The sequence below is a fragment of the Phaenicophaeus curvirostris genome, chromosome 8 (assembly GCF_032191515.1).
Source record: "Phaenicophaeus curvirostris isolate KB17595 chromosome 8, BPBGC_Pcur_1.0, whole genome shotgun sequence".
NCBI classification, from domain to species: Eukaryota; Metazoa; Chordata; class Aves; order Cuculiformes; family Cuculidae; genus Phaenicophaeus; species Phaenicophaeus curvirostris.
The window spans coordinates 14,865,821-14,885,384 of NC_091399.1; the positions used below are offsets into that span (position 1 = coordinate 14,865,821).

General features: G+C 36.9%; 1 protein-coding gene across 1 annotated transcript in view; it reads left to right on the plus strand.

The window, feature by feature from the left end:
- The window catches only part of VAV3 (vav guanine nucleotide exchange factor 3), a 167,329-nt gene that overhangs the window by 28,908 nt on the left and 118,857 nt on the right, over positions 1-19,564 (plus strand). The window contains exon 2 of the mRNA XM_069862564.1: positions 2,654-2,770. Within this exon, the coding sequence (XP_069718665.1) occupies positions 2,654-2,770 (117 nt within the window). The remainder of the gene's footprint in view (positions 1-2,653; positions 2,771-19,564) is intronic.

The following is a 19,564-nucleotide window of genomic DNA, read 5'->3' on the forward strand; positions in this document are numbered from 1 at the left end:
TTCCTTGGAATGTTTGTTATTATTTACAGTCTAGGCACTTTAACCTTTAGAACATGTTGGCTAAGGGAAACAATTTCTTGTAATACCATCTCCCATCTATTTGCATGCAATGATAATTTAAACACAAAAGGCTGATGTCACAAAATTCCCTCCAAATTTGAAGTAACCATTAAATCTTCTAGAAAAATTGCTGCCATCTTTACCTTTTGTTGTAGGAGACCTCCGTTAAGAACAACTGGGGAAATTTTTCATAATGGAAAGAGCATTTTGTTTGTGCATAACTGCTGATGCATTAAATGGTTCTTTTAGCTATATTAAGAAGCTAAACACAACACGCTAAAAAGCAAATCTAGGCCAGATTTTCAGCCCATGACATTCTGTCTCTCTCTTGAAACTCTTGCTTTCTTTAGAGGTAAACAACTTAATGCAGCTGTAAGCTTTCTTTGCGCTGGCAGATTTCAGCACCAACTACTCTAAACTCAAAACTTCGGTTTAAAGACTGCTGAGCTTTCCAGTGAAGAAACAAAATTGTCAATAGTTGTGAGAACTTTAGTCTAAGAAAGTAAATTGGTAGTCAAGTTGAATCAGTATTCCGCATTGGACAAGCCTTGTGGCCCTTGATGGCTTTTAATAAAGATAATAAACACCTAAGAGGGAAAAATATAGCAGAAAAGAATAATCACTTCGTGTGTATATCTTGTTTATAAAGCTGTGGACTCCCAAACCAGCTCATCTTCTGATTCTTTTGGCAAGCGTCCTAGTGAAAGAAGCACATATGCTTTACGTGTCTTGGCCTTCTAACCTTGTAATTTTTAGCTGAAAATTATAATCTTTGCAAAACCAGGGAACCTTGTAATATTGACTAAGCAAGCTAGACTCACTTTTCAAATTTCACTAAGCATAAAAGCAGTCTGGCATTGATGCAGTGTTGTCACCAAGCAGCCCAGAATGTAGCCCAGCACCAGCTGTCCCACATGAGCTTGGGAGCATGTGCAGTTGAGGCTGTTTGGAGTGGAGGGAAGAGTGGAGGGAGGCTACAGGTCCACCTGGTACATATGAGGCCCCTTACACTTGGTGTGGCAGTTGTCAGGTACTGGTGCCTTCCTGGGACATTTAGCTTGTGTGGAATTTGCTTTTGTGATAAGGCTTTGATCAACCTGATCTGGTAGAAGGTGTCCCTGCCCATGGCAGGGGGGTTGGAACTGGATGACCTTTAAGATCCCTTCCAACTCAAACCATTCTGTGATTCTATTTTATGCTTCGTGATGGGCTTGTTGGCTGTTGCCTGGATATCTACAACCATTTTCTAGAGTTGTCTACTCTTGAAGCTTCTGATGTTGAATTGGAGCTTTCATATTTGTAACCTTGCTGTAAATCTGATCTATCAGGTACTTTTCTCTTTCTGTCTCTGGCTGGTTAATTTTATGTAAGACATGAAGTCAGGCTCCCTGTTAAACTGATATTTTATTTTCTCATGCTTAAGGTAAAGCAGTGACGTGTTTTGTCTGACTGAGCAGTCTGGGTATTTAATACTTTGCACTGAGGAAAGATATGCAAAGACAGTCTGTATTATTGTAAAAAATACTACTTTCGTAGCAATTCATTAATATATCCTGGTGTATTCATAAGAATGCAGATCATTTATACTATAACATGGAGATACTCTAGGAACTCAGTTTTAATACTGAATTGTTATATCAGTACTTTTAAAATACATACTCAAAGCACAATGCTGGGTCATGTGAAATACCGTTGCTTATAAATATTGTATTTTGCTTTTCAACTGTACTGCATTGTAGAGTGTTAAGACTCTACTAAAGCATCTTTATGGAGGTATTGTCCTCATAAGCTTCTATCATCTATGGTTTTAATCATTATAAGGAACAAATACTGTACTTTCAGCTATCCCTCTTCAGTTACTGTGATGCTGTTTATAGTTATTGGCTTCTGTACTGGTAAGGTCTAAAAAAATGTAGTCTCCAAGAAAATGCATTGAAAGCCTTATAAGGAGAGCATTGTGGCAGAAGCATTATTCTTTCCAGCAGATGATCATTGATGCGTGTGGATAGCTTCAAGGGAAATAGCCTTTGATTCAGTACAGAATTCAAGGTGGTTTAAGGATATTACATCTCCACTAGATAAATTGTAAATGTCTTCTGAATTGCAAATTTCATCTGCTCTTGTGTTCCAGAAGGAGAATGTGTATTTGTAATATCTGTAGTGTGTTAAAACAGTGTGTGTTCATTAAATGTTCAAACTTGACTTTTATCTTAACAGCTGAAGGCACTTGATGTATACATGAAGACTAACTTTCTCATATATTAATAGATATTATTGTCTGTAGAGAACTGAAAGTAAGTCTGTATTTAGACTAATTTGTATGTTAGTTGCGTATTGTCATTTCTCTTTGTTTATGTAAAAAGAGAGAAAATACTTTCTGCTCACAAAGTACTTGGAATTTGGTTAATGCTTTTGAGTCTGAAGGGAATGTTTATGGCTGAATTAGCAGCAGTGGAAGATCACAGCATAGTGAAAATGGTGACTTAAAAGTAGTTATATTGGTGAATTTTGTAGTGTATTTGTGGCCTAAGTGAGCACACAAGTTGCTAACTGATGCACTTGATGCTTAGTGTTTTTGTTTTCTTTCCTCTAGTTTCTCTGCTTGAAGAATATAAGGACTTTTCTTTCGGCATGTTGTGAAATATTTGGGATGAAGAAAAGTGAACTTTTTGAAGCATTTGATTTGTTTGATGTCAGAGATTTTGGGAAGGTAAGGATCCTTTTAATTATATTGAGTGTTCTTCTGCTTGAGTAGAGAAGACTTTTACAGCGTGTATGTGTAGAAGTTGACAGATGCATGAACACTCATTAGTAAAAATACAGTGGGGAAGAATTAAGAAAGCAGAAGAACTGGATTTACATTGCAAGGGCTAATAAAGGGTAGAGAAAAATCTCTGGTAGGAGAGTTCTGAAGGTGTGAAATGCATAGATAAATTAAAAAAACAGATTAAAAGGTGCTGAGTTAAATGAAATGCCTGAGGATGGCAAACTGTGAGCCAGTGCATTCTGGTGAAATGAATTTTGACATAAACAGTGTGGAATAGGAAAGCCTTGGCCTGTATGTATTAAGACCACATGGCACAGAGTAATCTCAAGTGCTTGAAATTCACCCATGTATCTGCCCTTGGATATTATTTTTGTTGACAATTGGTTTTTAAATCTGTTATTTTTTCTAACCTGCTATAAAGCTCAGATACAGCTATGGTGGGTTAATTGGACTATACCAAATTCACAGCATGAAGTATATTCTGTAAGCCTATGATTAGTTATTCTATATCTAAAAGTTTTTTCCAGCTTATTGTTCACAACCTCCTACGTATCTGTTTGATCTGTCATTACCAGCATAGGTTCAGTTCAACTTTGGTTTCTGCTTTTGAGTCATAGGGTATCATTACCCTAACTTCACAGGAAGGAGTCTAAAAATTACCTGAAGTAGCACCAAAAATAGTTATTTATTCAAATTTAGTATATTTCAAGCATTATTCCTTTTTTGAAAAGATGATACTGTTGCTAAATAATTTTTATGTGCTGCTTTTTTATGAGTAGACATAATGATGATGTAACAGTACAAGTGTGAATCAAGGCTGCTGTATGACTGTTTGAAATGGTTCAGTGATTACTGTTATCCAAAATATCTAATTATTTTTCTGAATCTTTTGTCTGATTTTAAGTACAAAATTAGATATGCATGTCACATGTTCGTTAGTTATGCTGACCATGTTTTAGCCTTATAAATCATATTTAAGCTTTTGTTAAATTGTGGTCTTTTTTACAAATTTAATGATTATTAAAAATGAGATTTATTTTTGTTTTGATTGTGCAAGTGTTGGAGGAATTAAAATTGGGTTTTTTTTTTTTTCTTTTTCCCCCTGCTACCATTGTCTTGTTTAAGGTATTAAATAAATCAAGTATCTTAGCACGTGCTTCAAATTTTTGATACCTATGCCTAACTCACAGGAATTTTTTAGTATTGTATGTTCTCATTCATTGTAGAGTTTCACGTTTCATGCTACATAAACATAACTAGCCTTTTTTTAAAATAAAATCTAGTTTTGAAGAATTATTCTGCAGTGCAAATTATTGTTGCTGCATCATTGAATACAGAGTAAACAAGTCGTAAATTGAGACCAAATTTAAGAGAGTAAATATGTTTCTGGCACTCTTTAATTGTCACTTTAACAGGTTTTATTTTAGAATACAATTTTACATTGCTAGAATAATTAGTATAAAAAAATACTATCTTCTATCTATATTTTATTCTTCCACCCAGAAGAAAATTGGATGCAGAAACATGAATTTTTTACTGTGCTTGTTGCCACAGTATATCACAAAGACTGATTATTCCCGATACTGGTATTTCAGTTTCAGTGAAGGTGATAGTGCTGACAAACAATGTTTTCTCTAGTCTCAGCTTCTGTAATGGCCTCTGTCACCTTTCTTGAAAAGCTACCAGGTAAAAATGCAGTGATGAATTTGAAAGACACTGCTGTGTAGGATTCTTTAATGAGGCAAACTGTCTGCATGGTAACAGCTGCTTGTGCAGAGGTGGAGGTGCTAAATTGAACATGCCTGTGCAATCCCTGCAGTAGCTGTGCTGGGCACGCTTTTACGTGCATAATGGCTCTGCTGTTCAGCTGTTTCCGTTGTGTGCTTGTGTGGAAGCTTACCACGCACAAGTGGAGGCTGCAATAGGCTGTATTTAGATATTTTACTAGCCTCTGCAAATGAGCATGTAGTCAGCTTCCTAAAGCAGTTGGTGGACTTGAGGCCATTAAAAGTAGAGGGGAAAATTATAGCTGTATTAAAATGCATGGCTAGCCTTATGGTGAATTAGTTGTATGGGTTTTAAGTGTCAGGTGTGTACAGTTAGCTGATAATATCTGTAAAATGGCATTGGATTTCAATTGCATATCTGATAACTTTGGAAAGTTATCAGATTTAATACTTTGGAAAGTCTGATTGCTAGAAGCAACAATGAAAATAAAGAAGCTTATCTTTTTAAAGTTGTTCTTTGCTTCTCAACTTTCCCCTTTATTATTTTTCATCTTTCAATTACAGCTCCAATGTAGTCCTAAATCACCAGCCTTCTTGAATGGAAGTTGTATATGTATAAAAGGCAAAAAAAACCAGTGCTGCAGATTTTTCCTGCCATTTCTAAAAGAATTCTTTGAAATACTCTCGTTGAATATGAATATGAACGGTCCTATAATGATTACATACACAAACAAAAAGGATACTATGGTTTAGATACAGTCTGTTTTCCAAACTGTTGATGATATAGGTGATGGAATGAGTGTATGTAATATCTACAGACTCTTAACGCACTAGAAATCATCCTTCTGACAACTATTTATTAGTGGTGAGAGGTAAATAAACTGTAGCTGAGGTGAATCCATAACTCTTATATATCCAGTACTTTTAAATGCTTCAGTTGAATTTATAAAGAAATAATTACTGTATTTGTCATCTTACAATGGAATATCCTGCTTGATGTGACAGATTTCAATGCCTATTTAAGCATGCTAGTGGAGGCAACAGGAGAAATGTGTCAACTGTAAATGAACAATGTGCCTTCAAGGAAATAAGATTGAAGGGAAAATGAGATGTGAGACTTGGAGATGGAAACTGTAATTTAAAAAAAAATATTCTGATGTTTTTCAACTTTTTGAAGAAGATGGCAGCAAACCCCAGAGCGTGGTAGAAGTAGCACCTGTACACTGCCTATATAGTCATAAGACTTGTAAGAGCCTTGTGAAATACTCGATACAAAATGTCTGATATAATGGTGAATCTTGCATTTAATAGAGAAGGGTAAATGAGCTGTTTGCAGATGCTTTGACATAATGCATGAAAATTTGACTTGAACTTTGCGCTCTACATTGCAGAGACTCTTTGATCTCTCGGTGATTAGAGAAAAAGGGTGTATGCGGTATGGATGGAAAGCAGAGGTGAAGCCCTAGCAGCAGCATGTAGATAGTTCAGAATAGGTAAAGAAAGAGGGAAGCAGGTAACCCAACGAATATGTTTTTAATGCATGCATTCTGCATCAATATTGGTATTAGCTGTTACAAGATGGTGATTTTCTTCTGTTTCAAGCATAATAGCACAGATTTTCTTATTTTTTAGACTGACTGCTTGAAAAAAGAGAGGCTATGTTACAAGGAAATAGGAAGGTTCCTAAATCAAGATTTTAAAAACTAAATAAAACTTATTTTTCCTTGAGTTCTACAGTATTCACCCATTTCCACTCACCTTTCTATCAGTAAATTTCATTGTTGCTGCGCTAAGTTCCAGACAGAGCATGAAATGCCCTCCCACGCACATGGGGTGCCAGACAGTGTTTTCATTATGAATTCCATGCTAGAGAGTCATTTTTCACTAGTGCAGGGTTGTCAGGTTCTTCCTTTCTACCTGTTTGCCAGAATCAACAAATAATGTTGATACTTGTTCTTTCAGCTCTGTGAGCCCTGCACGCTCCTCAAACAGCAGTTTTTGCCGTTTCATATGGCACAACAAATTGTTGCTATCCCTATTCTTTCCCTGAAAGAAATTTCCAACTAATGTGTTGCAGAAATGGGAATCTGAGGATTAGTTCAGTGTTTGTTGATGTTTGAGAGCTGTGTTTGAGGTCCTGTGGGGGAAAATAGTGTCCAGATACTGTCAGAAATAGAACTTTGTGTACTCTGCTTTTAAATATCTGAAGCAATACATAATTGAGCAGAGTGTTTTTTATGATATAGCTGATCTAATATGAACATAGCTATAGACAGCCCCCGTTGTAGGGATCCTGCAATGGATTTCTAGAAAAAATATAACAGTATTCAGTCATGGTTTTAAAAAAACAAACAAGGGGCTCAAATATCAACTGCTACACCATCAAACAAATACCTAGTTGTTTAAGGCATATAACATAATGTCTAGTGTAGCTAACTCTTCAGTGACACTTAAAAGGCTAACTTATGTAAAAACAAGCAACTGCTGTGAAAATATTGAGTACTTATACTAAGGTCATATTGTTTGTGTTTGCTTTAGTCACTGTTTTGGGGCAAAGGAAATCCAGGCTGTGATGCAGCAGAAAGTCATGCTGAAGCTGAGGACCTTGGTGTGTTAGTATTCCCTCAGGTTTAACAGATTCCAGGAAGATCAGGCAGATGTGCATGATGTACACACCAAAATCAACACAACAAAGAGCAACAGTTTTTATTAAAAGAAGTTTCATTCTCTTCCAGGAAGACAGAGAATGAAAAATGTTCAGGAAATCTTCAGTAAAGCTGAAGCAGTTGAGATTAATCTCAGTTGTTGAATTTAATGAGTGAGGTAATAGAGCAGAATATGAGCACTTTCGCTAATAAAGTCATATTAAAGCTGCAGAACGTTGAGGAACATACCAACACATTATGACATAATTTTGTAAAGATGTTAAGGTGGAGAGAGAGAGAAATGAACTGGTAAAAACAAGACTGTCATTAGAAACAGAGCTCTGTATCCTCATTCTCTGAGCTCCTTTAGTGGTAGAATTAAAATGAAAAAGCTTAGTGGTTTGCCTCAGAAACAAGTTGTACAATTGCTTTTATAAGCAGCATTTCAATCTTTCCAAGTGTTTCAGTGAGATGGACTGGTTTGGGATGAGTAACACTTGGAACTCCTTCAGGGTATATTTGCGAAAGTGGGAGAATGAAGAAACAGAAGATACAGACAGGTTTCAGATTTATTTATTTATTTATTTATTTAGTTAGTTAGTTAGTTTTCCTGTGGAAATGTTTTAGACAAAATGAGCAAGAAAACAGTAGCCTGTTGCAAAACAGCCAAAATGCTTGGCATGTATGGAAGACCTTATTTGTGAGATGTTATTTCTGTTTGTATAGTGTTACACAAAGGTCAAACACTCAGTACCCTCCCTGAAAGCATCCCTTAAATCATGACAAAAAATGACTTCCAGCCCGATAGAACATAAATTGTAGTTTTGGGTAAAGTTATGAGGTGGATGAACAAGTGGGATGAGTAATAGTATAGCTCGTCAAGCACCTTTTTGAGAAGTCCTTGAAAATTTACAGAAATAGATTGTCATGGTGTGACAGTGGAAACCATTATAACACTAGGTAAATTTAATGTACTTAATCTGTGATAATTTATTGCATTGATCATCACCAAATAGTCTGTACAAATTGCTAGCCATGTAACTTCAGTAAATCTAAAACCATTAGCGTGAGCTTATAGCTTCTAAATGAGTTTATATGTGTAGGCCTGAATATTTCAAGATTATCATAGAATCACTAGGTTGGAAAAGACCTTTGAGATCATCAAGCCCAACCTTACCTGTCCACTACTAAATCATATCCCTAAGCACTTTATCTACCTGTCTTTTAAATACCTCCAGGGATGGTGACTCAACCACCTCCCTGGGCAGCCTGTGCTAGTGCTTGTTAACCCTTTCAGTGAAGGAGTTTTTCCTAATGTCCAATCTGAACCTCCCCTGGTGCAGCCTGAGGCCATTCCCTTTTGTCCTATCACCTATTGCTTGAGAGAAGAGGCCAACACCCACCTCGCTACACCCTCCTTTCAGGAAGTTGTAGACAGTGATAAGGTCTCCTATCAGCCTACTCTTCTCCAGGCTAAACAAATTATGGTCTTGAATGTTCTTGTCGCAGAATACTAGTGGACTGTCCTTTAATTTGTCTTTCCAAGTGAGTCTTAATGAAGTTACAATGTTTGCTTCCAGTTGATGAAAATGGTAACGTTAATCTTCGTTTTTGACCACATCACAGTGTTGAACACACCACAATTTCTTGATCATTAATGAAAAATATTCATCCAAGGAGCTCTTGGCATGTTTTGGAGGTATCAGAAGACTTTGAGTCCTTCCATAATGCAGGCTTCTGTTCAGTTTTTCAGCATATGCAATCAGGTTTGGAAAAGTCAGCATTAATGGAAAACTACTAATATGACAGAGTAAAACTGATTTTCTGAGCATGTTTCTCTGTTGTTAAGATGGCCTTGTATGGATATTAGATGTATCTGAATCATGTATCCTGAAGACATTGAACCCATAGCTCTGGATTCTGATAGCATACGTTTCTCTTTGAGGTGGAAGACGTTTTGGAGGAACAGGACAGTTGGAGCTTCAGTAGGTTTAACAGAGCTTAAGACTTATGTCTTCTCACACGTTTGTATATAGTAAAGTGTTTTAAAACTTATTTTTAAACAAGGAATTCATTCCCTGCAGTATTTGCAGTACAAGTATTTCAGTAACCAAAAGTTGATGGTGAAACTGACAGCTACACTCAAACTTCTTGAATTTATAAAGGTTGTTGAAACTAATAAAAATATAAACTATAAATAAAAATAGGAGGCAATAAATGAGTGACTTGCAGGTGAAGTCCCTATGAACTTTTAAGAATTTTTTGAGTATCTTTTCTTTGTTAGTGAAATTGTTCACCCTCTGAGAATGGTATGAAATGTGGGATTTTGTTTGTTTTTGTTTTTTTTTTCTCCTTTTTTTGGTAAAGTCTGGAGGCTTCCAAAGAAGAAAAGCATGGCAGTTTTCTGTTAGTATAGTAGCACTTAGGTGGAAGGAGGGGAGGGAAAAGGAGAAGTTGAAGTACAATATGCTCTTCTGTGCTCACTCATGCTTGCACTATAGTTAATTTCTGTGGGAATCCCTCTCCCACTTTGACCTAGATACTCCTGCTTGCTGACTGGCTTTTCTGCTTGCTTTGGGATCTTGAGATCCATGTGATATAGACATGAAGTCATAATGTCTCTAGACAAAAGCAGTATATGGCTATCGCAGTTACCTGGGCCTGTTTGTCATTCTGATATTGAAATGAGCTTACATCATCCTAAAAAGCCTGTTGCAAATTGTGTATGAATATCACATCTTATTAAGACGCAAGATTGTCTCTTCTACTGACCTTAAAGGCTTGGTCCTTGATTTTTGGGCCAATGCATTTATATTTTTGTCATCAATGGTGCAAATTAAATACTCAAGTCAGAGACTGAAGTAGAGTGCAGTTGTAGAGATAAAGGATTTACAATGTTAACTCAATTATCTTTTGAGATGGGGGACACAGGCTTTCTGTTAATTTTCCACATGTGTGCTTGTAGGTATTAGATTGTGAATAATATATAACACTACTCTGTACTGAAGGAGACTTCTTAGTTGAGGTCTCTTATTTTTCTATTTTGTTCCTGTTAATTCTATTTTATATTTTGGGAGTGATGAAGGGAAGAACTTGATGTCACTGAATGGTCTTAGCTATGGGGAAGACCATCCATTGCACGTGAACCTTTTATTTCCGCAGCCAGGAATTGGATAAACCCAGTGTAGTCACTTTTTCTAGTTTTCCTAACTAATTTCCCACAGCCATGGTAGGGAAGACTTGATCCTATCTACAGAGCTCTGAGCTTTAAAGCTCATAGCAAAGTTACATCAATGTCTGTGGCAACAATTAACTATTTAGCATTAACATTTACTGCTACCCAAACTACCTGGATGCTACCATATTTTTACCTCAGGGCAGTCTCAGGCTGGACTTTGCATTGAGTTCAGGGCTTGTTTTATAACAGTGTGTGTTTTTAAGGTGCTCTCCATTTCAGATCTAAGTCTGTGATCTTCATTTATATACTGATTTTCCATTAACAGTACTTTCTGACACGACTGACTGCAAATCCTTTTTTAGACCATGAGACAAGATTTACTTGTGCAATTCATGTTCAGGCTTTGCTTTGTACCCTCTTTGTTTAGAATTTATTCTACAGAGAATTTAATGAATGATTTGGACTGCACATTTTGACAGCTTGTAGCAGTCATATTCAAATCTAATGCTTCATTAAGCCATTTGGACCTGAGTATAATCTTTTCACAGGGTTGGGTGCGTTGTTTTGAAAACTTGACTACTCTTCTATCTGAAGAACTAAGCCACTATTACTGTTAAGTGTTGGTAGGAGATGAAATGACAGAGTGACTTTGGTTATTGTATTCAAATATAAGCAGGTCAGGGGCAGCCTGTGTGCTTGTCTGCGATATTGCAATAGTACAGTATCTCCAGATTTTTAGGTAATAGGAGACAGTAGGCTGTACAAGGTGCTTTAGTGTTGATGCATATTAGCATGCAAAAAGTGGTCTGTGATTCTTGTTGAAAAATGTATATGCCAGCACATTCCTTTGGATTAAGTAAAGTATCTTTATGATTTGTTTGATGCTGCATTAACTCTAAAAGTATTAATTCAGCTCTTTAATATGTGGTTTAGTACTTAGGTTTGTTGGGCCTTTATGCTTCTTCCTGATTTACTTGTCTCTGCCTCTTCCTTCTACTGTGTATTTTCTAGCTTTGAATCTGTCTGAACCAACCTACTTGACGTATTTCAGTTTTATTTGCGTACCTGAGATTTTAATAAATGCTAGGGAAGAGAATCTGAGAAGATACTTCATGTAAAAAAAAAAAAAAGGCCATCTCAGAAGAAACTCTATGAGGTTACATTCAAGATGCAACAGGACGCTTATTCAAAACTAACACTGAACTGGGCATCCAGTTTAAAATGGGAAATGATTTTGTGTACAATCTACATAACCGAAATATTCAGTTTCTTGCTGGTCCATCCTTGAAGAGTTTTGATTACAACAAACCTAGCTTAATCACTATAATACTGATAAATTTTGTTCTTCCTAATGTGCACTGCCATTTCTCTGTGCCTTTAGTCTGAGCAAGAGACTGACACAAGCAATGCTATGAATTACTTAGAATACATTTTTGCAGTATTATCTGCTTTTCTTTCCTGGCAGCTCATTTCAAATCTTAGCTGACTGTATCTTGTTAAAAATCAAAGATTAGTAGGCAAAGAGGCAGAAACAAAAACACAAAAAGGATGTTAAGAAGTCAGCAAGTTGAAATAGTCATCAGTTCGTATGTCACCAATCAAGTATCTTTTTGTTGTATGCATTGATGGTGACAACAGCAATTCCATTAACTTGATATATTATCTATGCGTAGTTTTAAAATAATAAAGTTGGCAACTTTCTTTTCTCCATTCCAATATAAAAAATTAGAGAAAGTGTAATTACTAAGTTTGGTTTTTTTCCTCTTGTCTTTTCCTTGGAATGATTTCAAGTAGCTAATTCTTTTACTGAAAGATGTCTTCTAGCCTCCATGGATATATATAATTGATTTAAATAATTATTGAAGGGTGTCTCTGCTAAACCTCTACCAGAGAGATTTGGGCCGTTCTTGAACTCTACTGGAGAGGCACAAATTGCAAGCTGGGGAGGCAGTGACTTAAGCCATCTCTTTTGCAGTGTTGGGATTTCCTGTGAAGAGGTAGTCAAGCAAGTGCAAGCGTTCTCCAAGACCAGCTGCTAATGACATCCTGGGGCCAAACCTGGGAGATGTTATTGACTAATCCGGTGGAAAGACAGACTGTGATCTTTCTACTCGGTCTGTAGAGCTCTCCTCTTTGTGCAGGCAATGGGGAGTCCACCTACCAGCTGTTTACAGTTACCATTTCTCCTATGTAAAGCAGAAGTATACTTGACTAAGTCCCAAATATAACATATTTTCAAAGAGAGTGGTTGCTGCTTGTTTCTTTATAAATAATAAAAATCTGGGGGGTTTATTAGCCCAAAGAATGCTCTGGTACTTAGATTGGTTGTGATTTCATTCACTGCTTCTTCTGTCCGATTTCAATAGAAACAAAAACCTGCAGTGAGTGGTTTGCAGCAGGAAGTGATGTTTGAGTCTTTCATAAAAAGGAAATAGGCATGAGTTAATGAGAAATGTTTACAAAATGTGTTACAGGGTTCTTAACGTATTGGTGGCAGGGCTGGAGAGGTGTTTGCTATTAAAGAACTGTGTTCTGCTGTTTTTTGTTGTGATACAGTAGTTGCTTTATGGCTAAGTGTTGGATGCATAGCTATTGCATACTTTTAAAAAGGATGGATGCTTGAAATAGTTGGGTAATGGAAAAATAAGTTAGATGAATGAATTCCAACGTAATTATTCATAAAACCAAAGAGCTTATATCATTTGTAGGTGATTGAGATCATGAACACTATTGTATTGGGAACTTCTGTGCAAACTTCAAGCGTATTTAGGGAGATGGCTTTTTCTTTTCATCAAAACATGTTATAGAAGAAACTTTGGAGCTGAGGTTTTGGATCTTTAATGTTTTTAACTGAAGCATGAAATGAGATTTGTTTAGAGAAGTTGTAGTAAACAGACTGTTTGCATTTTCATGGCTTTCTTCATGAGATTTTGAAGGTGAAATGTTGGTGGTTGAAAACTGAGTTTTTAGTTTCCAAAATAACCATTCAATAATTAAGTTATTCAGTATAAAGTTTTATGATGAGTGTATTAAGTGATAAATTTGAGGACATGTTTGAAAGCAGCTGTGAATAATGGCATTTGCTAAGTAGAAAGTAATATTAGAGAAGAAATTAAAAATATTGTCAAATAAAATGATTAATGAAAGTGAAATCAAACTACACACTTCATCTACTGCTAATCTCTACAAGTAAAATTGGTTCTTGTATTTCACCCAATTATGGTTCAAAACTGTACTATGGCAGTATAGGTCTCAAGACCTACCTGTGAAGAGCTGTTGATATGGAGTAGGAGCACAGGTACACTGCACAGTGCTGTGTGATGCTAAGGAAGCTGACAAAAGTATATTATTTGAATTTTTGGAAGGTGCTATTCTGAGCATATTTTGTGTGCTAATTTTAACCTTAATAAAATTCCCAAATCAGAATTACGTATAGGTCTGAATGTATCTTTAACTGAAAACCGTTTTGTTGCAGGAACACTTGGCAGAATTACTTAAGAAAGGCAGTTGAGGGGTAGTTCTCATAAATATATTTCATTCCCCCCCAAAATAGCTCTAAGATGCTGAAAGGTTTAAAGTGTTTCTAAAGTAGAACTGATCTGAGCAATAATACATCAGTGGCATTGTGCAGGCACATGGTGTGTGTTTCTGCAGTGTCCCATTGATACTCACCAAGTAATTCGGTGCCCTACATAATCCAGTTTTTACCAAAATATTTAAATGGCTTGAGGGAAGATTTAGTGCCTGTGCCCTTGTAAGGGAGTAAACATTGAATGTAGGTCACTGGTGAGGTGGGGAGTTTTCCAGATTTTCCCATTCAGCCTTCAGTGGGGTGAGCTGTTGTCCCAACCTCACAGTGCGGTTTAAAATGCAGAGCAGAGATGGTGTTGATTTCACAGTGACTCAAAAGTACATTATGTAGCTTTTTTCCTCCTCTAGTGCTAGGCAAAAAGAGAATAATCTTCCTGAATGTAAGAGGCTAGCAGTAGCTGTGCCCTCTGACTAGTGTACGTTAATATACCTTGGGCGTTGCTTCTGGGCTTGGGGAGATGACTAGGGGCTGATCTCACCCAGCACCTTACAGAATGTCACCACGAAGATTTGCAAAGTAAAACATGGCATTAATAAAAGAAACAATGCCAAGCTTTGGCAGCCACAGTCCTAGCAGTTAGCTTTACTTCTTGAATAAGTATTATTACTACCTAAGTCCTGACAATAGGTTTGCACATCATGTAATGACCCCATACATACAGGAACAGCTGTGCATGTTTCTCTTGAGACCACTCTCTTTTGCATTTAAGATACTTTATTGTCTGCTTTGATTTCTCTTGATTTTATCTTATCTCTTGTTTGCCACCATTTTGTTTAAAAAGTATGATACACACCCACCCATACCTTTTGGTATTTAAGCATTTGCTTATATGACAGCCACTGACGATTTATTCTGGTATACTGAGTATTATTGAGTGACATTGTTCTGGGTTTATTTTGAGGCTGAGTTGTAATCTATTTTGATCTGAGGGGAGAGAAAAGATACCCCTATTGAGTTTTTCAGCTGGCTAAGAAGAAAGATTTAACAACCGGAGTACCTTGCGTAGTAGGTAGACACAGACAGTCTATGATCTGTGGAAAAATATACAGGTGTTGGAAACAAGCTTTGTTACAAGTCTGGAAGTATTAGCTTGGTGAAGTTAATGAAAAATCTTAAACCACCTGATTAGAAATGTCATCATAGCATTTTCAAAGTGGTGAGGTCTACATTTTTTTCATATGGTAACTTGGAGTCTGGATATAAGATGGTTTTTCTCAGTTGCATATTCTGTGGCAAAAAAAGGCTGTTGAAAGCATGATTATAACTTTATTGGAAAACAAACAGGTTTTTCCTGGCTAAATTAGTACAAGGTTGCTTTAAATTAGGAATATTATTTTTTTAATTTATATTAGTATTATTAACACACTTTAGCATGTGGTTTATGATGGAAAAGGTGGATTCTAGACCAGGCAACCGATTTTTAAATAAATGAAAATACCAATACTGTCCCACTTTCTACAGACATTTTCCTTATAAAAGTAAACAAAATGGAATATGAATTCATTTATTTTCAGAACATAGGCAAAACGTAATTTTCTAATGTCTGGCAAGCATTAGATAATGACATCCAAAATGTAGTGAAAGAACTCAAATACTAGGAACTTAAATGTAACATGCACTTTGATTTTGAACTTTAACAGAGTAATTCACATTTACCTTTTGTTTTTTTGATGGAGATTTGCCATCCACTAGTGGGTAGCATAAATTTGGAATTTGTAGGAGCCCCAACTAGACTGATTTTAATACATACAAAGGTAAGATTTATTAATTAGATTAACCATTGCTTAAGCAGTGCTAAGCATGCTGATGCTGAATGTGGAGTTAAATAGGAGGGCATGAGAACATTTCTATTCAAATTGTAGAGCTTTTGGGTATTTCCTTACGTCTCTTTCCCCTGTGGAAGTGAGGAGTTCTACCTGTGCCCTGAATAGTCTCCTAAACACTAGGAATTACAAACTTCAAGTTAACAAAGCAGTAATTATTCCAAATAGAAGCACATGTTTCCCCATGGTAGTTCAGAATTACGGGATAAAATATTTTCAGACTAACCTGTTTTTGGCTTTGCTTTGATTTCTTAAAATTAGTTGGTTTTGAAGTTACAGAAACAATATTTTATCAGTTTGTATTAAAGTGAAAAGGAAGAGAGATGAGGGATGAGATACAGGAAGGTGGTGAAGTGGGAGAGCAGAGGCAGCAGACTTGCTCTGACCCCTCGCCGCAGGCTCAGAGTCTCAGAGCTGCTGGTTTCCTTCCTCCATGCTCGGTATTTGATGCTTGCTTGTCTTCTCCCTTGCTCTAGTGTTACACCTAAAGAGCATAAGCTGCATGACTGTTTCTACTTAATTCTAGTCTCATCACATGATCTTTAAACTGATTTTCCCAGGTTATTTACTCTTTGGTCTTCATTACTGCATTCTCTCCTTTGTTGCCTTCAATCCTTTGCCTCTTTCATCACTTGCTTTGCAGTCTAGTATATGTCTCCCTTCCTACAGTGCTTCTTAGACCTCTTCCATTTCTGCATTTCAGGTTTGTTTCTGCAGTTTTATTTTGGCTAAGAGGCTGGTCCTGTTATTCCTGTGCTTATTAAAATAGATCTTCAGTTTTCTGCCTACCAGATCGTACTCACTACTTGCAAGAGGAGAACTATAGCTCTATTGGAAATCCTGCAGTTCAGCTTCTTTTCCTCTTAAACATTAGTATAGATCTTGAATATCAGAGTTTCTTCTCTCACTTCGGTCATGTGGAGAAATTGTCAAGTGTGGTTTTGTTTGCTTCCTCTTGCATCTGATTCAGAGCACATTTTTACATGTTGAATAGCACAGTGAGACCACTCTTCAGTGTTGTCTGGCACCATCAAACCTCTGGGAACGAAGAAGAATTCTTGGCCCAGATGTTCTGATAAAGTTTTATTTCCTCTGTCTAAACTGAAAAAACCACCAAGACAATTGGTGGGTTCTCTTGAAGCTGCAAAGAAGGAACTTACAATTTTAAACCAAATTATTCAATAAAATTATTTTAAAATCTTAAAGCCAAAAAATACATTTTGATTTATTTTGAATGATTTGAAAGGATGTTTTAACTCTGGCCTGTAGGTTTTTCTTAGAACGGTGTTTCCTTAATTTTAAAAGAAATTGTCATTAAAAGCTAGTCAGTTTGGCAGTAGAGGAGTATTCAGGAGAAATCATTCGTGTGCTGTTGTCTTTAACAAGTATTGATCAGTGCATGCATATATGAACTGCTGTGATCTCTGAAGAGGTCAGAAATGTGGACTTACTGCAGATTTATTTTCCTGACTTTCTTGGAGTTCACTTATCAAATTCCAAGATGCAGAAACTGATTCTTCATTTTAAACTGGATTAGAAAACATTGAATCTGAGAGGAGGGTTTAGCTTTATATTTCTAATCAAATCAGTATGTACAAATGTGACTCTGAAAGCTACTAGTGGTGTTTGAATACAGAAAACAAGGCATATGTCATGGAAGACAGGACAATAAAAAGTGTCTGAGTGATGACACTTTTTAGAAGCCTGGATTATGAATTACAGAAGCTGATTAATTTCTTTCCAATGTGAATGCTGCATAGAAATAACAATTCTGCCAGTGCACGCCTCTGGGCTGAACGGAGAATGCAGCACAAGGCAAGGGAAGTGTACCTGCTCTACACTGCATGCTTTTATGGTGCATTTCTGATGTATGTGTTTGCCGAAGCAGAGGCTCAGTGTAGGGCTGGCAGTGTGATTAGTTTGAGGCATTAAGGGGAAAAAAGGCATATAAAGCAGGGAAATAAAAACATCTGAGACATTTGGCTATGTTCTAACTTTTGTGAGCAAAGTCAGGGTGCAAGGCTATTGCAGTGACACAAATTACTTAAAATTTGACTTCTGCACGGAGAAGGCCACAGCTTGACTGTTCAGACCCTTAAGTTACGATGGAAAGAAGACCACGTTTTTTTTCACTTGTGCTGCTGATGTGAGTGCATTCTGCTGGGGCAGTTCCTGCCAGCAAGGGCTGCTGTTCTCTGTGCTTCTCTTACTGCTGTTTTGTCCTTTAGCAAGTGTCTGGGCAGCAGATATACAGGAGAGTCTCGCCATTTTGTGCATCTTACTGTTCAGGGCTGGTTTCAAATCTCTGCCTAGCTCAGAGGGGTGAATAGAGCACTTAATAATATTTGCTCGTTTGTGGAGAAACTACTTTGGATACTGATGCATTGATTTCTTTTTTTCGTCTGGCCACCCGTGCCTAGTATTATAGACAGTTTGGTGCTAAAAGACAGCTCCTCAGTTCCAACTGCTGAAGTAGATTGAGGATGTGGAAGTAAGCCAACTGGGAATGCAGTCTGGATGTTCCTGGTTAACAGCTAAGAGAAAAGGTGTCTTATTTAGGAGAGTGAATAAGAGTTAGTAAGCCTAACCTTTTTTCTCCTTAGCTATGTTTTTCTGGGAGACATGAAAGATACTTTGTTGTATTGCTCTGTTGAGAAAGAAAATTCAAAATATTGTTTTCCAAGTGATTTCTCAGAAATGGGGAGGGAAGATGAATCCAGGTGCTGGTTTAGAGGCAGCTGTTTTCACAAGCATTTTGGAGAAAGTGTTGCTTTTGCCAAATAAAAATAACGTAAACTCATGCAGAAGTTGAGCTGCTTTCTATGCTAAATGATGAGATTATTTTAAAAAAAACTTTTTAAATCCCCTAATATAATGGAAAAATACATTCATTAATAGGTAGTAGCTAGTAGATGAAGCTACTTAACTAAACTTACCAACATCAGATCTTGTTCTTCTTTGTGTGCATGTGGAAAACAATTTCGTCAGGCACAGCGAAGCTGGTCATTCATGCAGGTGTGATATCAAAGTAACTTGCATTTCCTTGCATATTTACAAATGTGGACCTCTGGGTGTGGAGGAGAATTCAGTTACAAGTTTGTTTCATAACTCCAGATAAAATGTTAGAAGCCAGGTCATGTCAGCATACTCAAAAGTGTTGTGACTTGGCACCATAGTATCAAAGCTGCTCAGCTGGTAGAAGAGAGTCTGTTAGAGTGATTCAGACCTTTTGCTGGCTTTAAATAAATCCATGTTAGTTCACTTGGCAGACTAAATCCCCTCAGTACAGGAGAGACATTGAGGTGCTGGAGTGTGTCCAGAGAAGGGCAACGAAGCTGGTGAAGGGGCTGGAGCACAAGTTGAGTGAAGAGTGGCTGAGGGAACTGAGGTTGTTCAGTCTGGAGAAGAGGAGGCTGAGGGGAGACCTTATCACTGTCTACAACTGCCTGAAAGGAGGATGTAGAGAGGTGGGTGTTGGTCTCTTCTCCCAAGTAACAAGTGATAGGATAAAAGGCCTCGAGTTGCACCAGGGGAGGTTTAGATTGGATATTAGGAAAAATTTCTTTATTGAAAGAGTAGTGAAGCCCATGGAGGTGGTTGAGTCATCTGCCCTGTAGGTGTTTACAAGATGTGTGTATGTGGCACAAAGGGGACAGGGTTTAGTGGTGTACTTGGCAATGTTAGGATTATGGTTGGACTTGATATCTTAAAGGCCTTTTACAACCTAAAAGATTCAGTGATTTTTTTTTTTTTTAATTAGAACTTTTGAAAA